The 6,000-nt window shown below is 43.3% G+C and overlaps 1 protein-coding gene across 2 annotated transcripts in view; it reads right to left on the bottom strand.

The window, feature by feature from the left end:
* The window catches only part of RFC5 (replication factor C subunit 5), a 69,987-nt gene extending 64,236 nt beyond the window's left edge, over window positions 1–5,751 (bottom strand). The window contains exon 1 of one of the 2 annotated variants that reach the window (XM_029619558.1): window positions 5,616–5,751. Coding sequence is in view for 1 of the 2 variants with exons in the window: in XM_029619557.1 (XP_029475417.1) it covers window positions 5,466–5,512 (47 nt within the window). In the remaining variant the exon portion in view is untranslated. Of the gene's footprint in view, window positions 1–5,465 lie in introns of both variants that reach the window. The other variant, XM_029619557.1, reaches the window with a different exon arrangement.
* Between the last annotated feature and the right edge of the window lie 249 nt (window positions 5,752–6,000).

A 6,000-nucleotide genomic window follows, 5' to 3' on the forward strand; every position in this document is an offset into this window, starting at 1 on the left:
AGCCTATTTTGCATAGGCTCGGTGGCGCACGCAAGCCCCGGGACGCGCGTAAGTCCTGGGGCTTGCAAAAAGGGGCGGTCGGGGGCGTGGCCAGGGGGGCGCAGTTAGGGATCGGGGGCGTGTCCAGGGGCATGTCCAGGGGCGTGTGGGCGGTCTGTGGGCGTGGCAGAGTGCCCCGACACAGCGGCCTGTGTCGAGGCCTGCCGCGCCGGCAGTAGTAACTTCTCCGATAAAAGTGGGGGGGGGTCTAGATAGGGCCGGGGGGGGTGGGTTAGGTAGGGGAAAGTATTAATCAACAACAACCTATCAAAAACAATCAACCTCAACACCGGAGTCCCTCAAGGATCAGCTTTATCAGCCACCCTTTTCAACATATACCTTATCCCCATCTGCCAACTACTAAAAGAATATGAAATCACACACTTTCTCTATGCTGATGACATTCAGCTCCTCATTCCCATACAAAATTCGACTGAAGACACCTACAAGAAAACCTCAGAACTACTTATCTCAATCAAACATCTCCTAAATTCCCTGAAACTCATAATCAACTTTGACAAAACTGAAATACTACTCATGGATAAAAAACCCAATCCAACTCCGCCACCCCTGACAATACTTGACAAACAAATGATAACTATACTCCCTACCACCCACACCAGGAACCTCGGAGTTATCATTGATAAAAGAACTTTCTTTCAAGAACCACATAGCAAATAAAACTAAAGAAGGATACCACAGACTCCTAACCCTAAGACACCTGAAACCATTTCTCAACCCCTACAATTTCAGAACTGTACTACAACTTCTTATCTTCTCTACCTTCGACTATTGCAACTCCTTACTAATTGGAATACCTTTTTCATCCCTCAAACCACTCCAAATACTGCAGAACTCAGCTGCCAGAGTCCTAACTGGAACAAAAAATGAACACATAACATCAATATTGACCTCACGTCACTGGCTCCCTATTACTGCACGTATTGCTTACAAATCAATGACCATAATCCACAAAATCCTAAACAATAATCATCAAGGTCTTAACACCCTAAACATAATCCCTCAAAATCCTCCAAGAAACCTACGCTCTAATAACTCAGGTTACCTAAACATTCCCCCTATCAAAGATGTGCATCTGGCAACCACAAGAGAAAGAGCCTTTTCAATTGCCTCACCTAAACTTTGGTACACCCTACCTAAATTCCTGAGAACCCAACACGACCTAAAAACATTCAAAAAGAACTAAAAACACTTATGTTCCGCAAATTCTACATTGACCTTCAGACGTCTGATCATCCCAACTCTCAACTGAACTCTCAGTTTTAAACCTCTTAATACAGTCTCTTCACCCTGAACCTGCATACCCTCCTCATCCAACCTAATAATGCTCTCTGGACTTGATATGCTTATTTCTGATATTGTTCAAATTGTTTTTACTGTTGCACAACTGCTAAGAAAATGTATAACTTTCACATTGCTTTTCTGTTACACAACTGCTAAGAAAAATGTATACTTTTGTAAACCGTTGTGATGGCTCTACCGAATGACGGTATATAAAACTCAACAAATAAATAAATAAATAGATATCCTGACCAGGACGTGGGTTGCAGACCTCAGTCATGGCTCTTGAAAGTATCAGAGCTCTTTTCTGTTAGCATGCACACCTCTCCTTCCTAGCTACAGCGTAAGCCCCAGAATGTTATTCTTAATGGGCAGCATGCAGGGCCTGGGTAGCTGCCCCGCTTTGTGCAACACACAGTGCAAATAGTACCATCTTCTCTTGCCTCCTGAACCTCTCTCCCTGTGTGTTTTTCCAACCTCTTGTCTTGTCCCCAAGCTGAGTGAGATGGGGAGAATGAGCACTTTAGACTGGATGTGACTCACTCTGACTGTTGGGAGTAGCTATAGGAAGGAGCTGTGCCAGCTAAATTAGGCAACTAAGGTAAATAACCAAACTAGCTGTCTGCATCGCACTGACTTTTCCCTTCTCCTGTACTTGCATATAGAGGGAGCTGATACATCATGTTGGAATCATGTATGTTTCTGCTTCCCCTCTCCACTTTAGTTTTAAAATCTGGAAGAGAAACTAGTAGGAATTTCAGTGCTTTTCAGCCATATGAATCCCTTCCACGACATCTACATTACCTGCTTCATGGAGGCTAGTGTGCCACACAACATTTTTGTAAACATAGATAGGCCTTGGGTTTCAAAAGGCTGGGAAACACTTCCCTAGAGTGACTCTGGATCCTTCTAGTCCAGTGATGGCCAACCTTTGGCTCTTTCATGTGCAATATGCAGCTCTTGTCCTCAGGTCAACTGGGCAGCAATGTAAAGGGCAGAAGTAGAGAGGCTGGAGCTGGGAGCATGTACAGCATAAGAAAGCAGAGAAAAGCCATTCTGCTCAAGCCCTCCCCCGCCCCGCAATGCTGCTTGTTGCTGTGGAGATAGGGGAGAGGATGGAGCAGATACTTTTTCTGTTCTTCCCTCCTCTCTGCAACCAGCAGAAATGGATGGCAGGAGGAGCCAGAGCAAGGCTGGAGCTGACAGAACAGTAGAAAAAAAAGTCAGTCCGATCCCTTTTCCAACCCTTCCCATCACTGTCCACCCTATGCTGCCTGAATAAAGAGCGGATGTAGATGACACTGTCTCAGTCTCAGCAGACACTGTGCTCCCAGATGAAATCAGAGATGAAGAGGGAGCCATTTGGAGCTCCACTCAGGCACAAATGAATTGTGGCAAAGGAAAGGGGCTGAATGCATGTGATATGTTTTTTTTTTTTTTTTTGGGGGGGGGGTGCAGTAGGTGTGATAACTGGTGAATGCTAGGGGAGATGGGGACGACAATGTAAGAGGGGGTAAATGCATCTGGGGGGGAGGAGTTACTTGAAAGAAGTGAATGCTGGAAGAACTGGGGAGGGAGATGAATGTTGGGAAGATGTGAAGAGGGGGATGAATGTTGTCTCCTTTCTTATCTCTCTATAGTCAGCAATGGATACTGGGCTGTATAGCAACTTACTTCTCCAAAGTCTAAGCAGTCAAGTATTCTGCAACAGGTATGAGGGGCCCAGGGCTACGATGGAAAGAATAAGGGGCGGTAAGAGAGGCCAGGATAGGGAGTTACATGAGAACCATGTGAGAGGAGAGTTGTGTGTGAAATAGTATGAGAGTGGAGAGGACACAAGAGAGCTAGGAATGGGTATAAAAGTCGTTCAGAAGAACTGGGGAAAGGCAATGGAAGGAAAGAAGGAAACAAGAAAATAGGGGAGGGGAGAGGGAGAAAGCCAGAAAAGGAGAGGATGATAGACTTCATTTTACTACATCAAAATCAGACCCTTTTCCTTTTAAGTTATTACTAGAGCCATATCTTTTTCTTTTTGAACGTATTTCTCACATAGTCAATTATGGACAATCTAAAAGTCGCTTTCCCAGTTAAATGAAAATTGCAAGAGTTAAACCAATTTAAAAAAAAAAGAATCTTTGGACTTGAATATTATGGCCAATTATAGGCCAATTTCTAATTTACCAATGATTTTGAAAATCATTGAGAAAGTAGTTTTTAACCAACTTAATTTTGTTTATAAGACTAAATGATTTACACCCTAACCAATCTGGCTTTTGCACTAGTCATAGTACGGAATCTGCTATGCATTCATTAAATATTAGGCTTCATTCAGAATTAGGTGATGCTGCAATCACTGTATTTTCAGACACGAGTGCAGTATTTGACATCATTAATCAGTCATTACTCATTAATCATTTGGCAGAAACTGGCCTTGCAGATGCAGCCTTAAAATGGTTTATATCTTATTTTGCAGACCACTCATTTCAAATAGATTAGGCTAATCAAATAAAGTTGTGCTCATAAGTTAATAGACCCCTGGCAGAATTTGTAAGATGTGTAGCATTTTAAGAAAACATGAGTGATCAGCCAAAACACATCTGTTATTTTTAATGTGTTTCAAATTAAACTATTTTATGCATTGCAGAATAGCACAATTATTAAACAAACTACAGCAATAAAGGAAATAATAAAAATGGTCCTGTTCAAAAGTTTACATACCCTTGAATGTCTGGGCTGATAATATACACTCAAGCTGACATACATTGATTGAGATGGCAATGAAGGGTATGTATCCACACCTGTGCCTTGTTTTATTATAATTAGTGTCTGTGTATATATCATCACTGAGTTTCTTGGCACTTGAGAAACCCTTGTACATTTCATCCATGGCTGCACTGACTTTGGTGATTATTGAAGCATGGGGAAAGCAAAGGAACTGTCAAAGGATCTGCGAGGACCAACTGTTGACTGTTCAACTTTATAAATCAGGAAAATGATATAAAGATATCCAATCAGTACTGTTCAAACTCTGATCAAGAAGTGAAAAATTATGTGATTTGATTAATACCAAGCCAGACCAAGAAAGAATTTAAACATAACTGCCAGGAAAATTTGATGGGATGCAAGACAGGAACTTGAGGCTTTTTGCCAAGAAGAATGGGCAGCTTTACCACATGAGAAAATTAAAGGGCCATATTCACAACCATAACTAAAGACTGCAAGACGTCATTGATGCAAAAAGGGGCAATTCATGATATTAAGAACTAAGGGTATATAAACTTTTTAATTCACATCTGCTTTTGTATTCCAGCTTGGCTAACACAAGTCACAGGCAGTATATAAAATTGTAATAAATAATAATAGTTGTAGAGAGAGAGAGACACAGGTAGTGGAGGAGTTGGGATAACAGGGCCAGAAATGGTGATGAGTGGGGAAGAATTAAATATGGAGGGGTGAGAGGGAGCCACACAAGATGACTGGGGGGAAGGTATGACTACTAGAAGGAAGGGAATGCAGTCAGGGACAGGAGGATTGGGCACAGAGATACTGGTGTAGAAGTGGAGGAAAGGGGAGTAACACAAGGGGCTGGATGGGAAGTGTTAGCTTATGGATACTAAGCTTCCATAATGGTTGTATGGGGGGGATGCTATGCTGAGAGACAAGTTGAGGACTGGATGGGCAGATTGACAGAGACTGGTGGGGACAGGATTGGAGAATTGAGAAAGAGACTGATGAAACCACTGGGGCCAGGGTTGGAGGACCCAGTGACTAGTCAAGAAAAGGTGAGAGAACTAAGAGGGAGGCTAGTGGAAAGAGACTGGTAGAGACCAGATGACTGTTCTGAGAGTACTGGTGATATGGGGTTAGATGGGTCTCAAACAGTGAACACCATCCCATTCTCTATCCCCTTCCCAATCCTCATTTCTTGAAAATGATAGGCTGTTTAGTTCTGTGCATTGGGGTTCCTTGGCTCTTAGAAGGTTGGCCACCCCTGCTTTAGGCCAAAAACAATTGTCTACGGTAAGCATTCCGTTTCCGATCTATCGCAGGCTACTAACTTAGGACCCCACACAACGGGTGTTTTTATATGTTGCTCAGATTTCCAGACAGGGTCCGGTTCTTACCAAGGTAAGTTTCGGCTCTGCAGGGGCTGCTTGTTTACGGACGCCATGCTGCCTAAGCAGGTAATCTCCCCGCCTGAGGTATACTCTGAGAGCGTGAGTGGATTCGTCTTCAGCGGTCTGGCTTTAATTATTATTATTTTTTTTTTTTACCGTTTTTGCTTTTCACTGTGCGCCACAAGAAGAGGGGCACCGAAAGTCACAGTTCGCGCCACCACCGTTAACGCGCAGACCGCTTACGTAGTCTCGCGAGAACGGGTGGAGAAGCTTCCCGCCCTCTTGCTTGTCTCCTCCTCCTGTTGCTAAGGCCTCCATGCTGGTAACCAAGTAACGGTTAACCTCTTCGCCTCTACAGATACAGATTCTCCCGCGATGCCTCAGGATGGGATGCTCAACCTCTCTCTCTCTCTTTGCTACAAAGCCTCAGGCATTAGGAAGGTTAAGGAAAAACATAGGCATTATAGGATGTGTTATACCAAGGAATAGTTCTTTCGACCTTGAAACTGCTGCAAGACTGAAATGGAATTTCAAGAATTAT

The sequence above is a fragment of the Rhinatrema bivittatum genome, chromosome 11 (assembly GCF_901001135.1).
Source record: "Rhinatrema bivittatum chromosome 11, aRhiBiv1.1, whole genome shotgun sequence".
In the NCBI taxonomy this organism is placed as follows: domain Eukaryota; kingdom Metazoa; phylum Chordata; class Amphibia; order Gymnophiona; family Rhinatrematidae; genus Rhinatrema; species Rhinatrema bivittatum.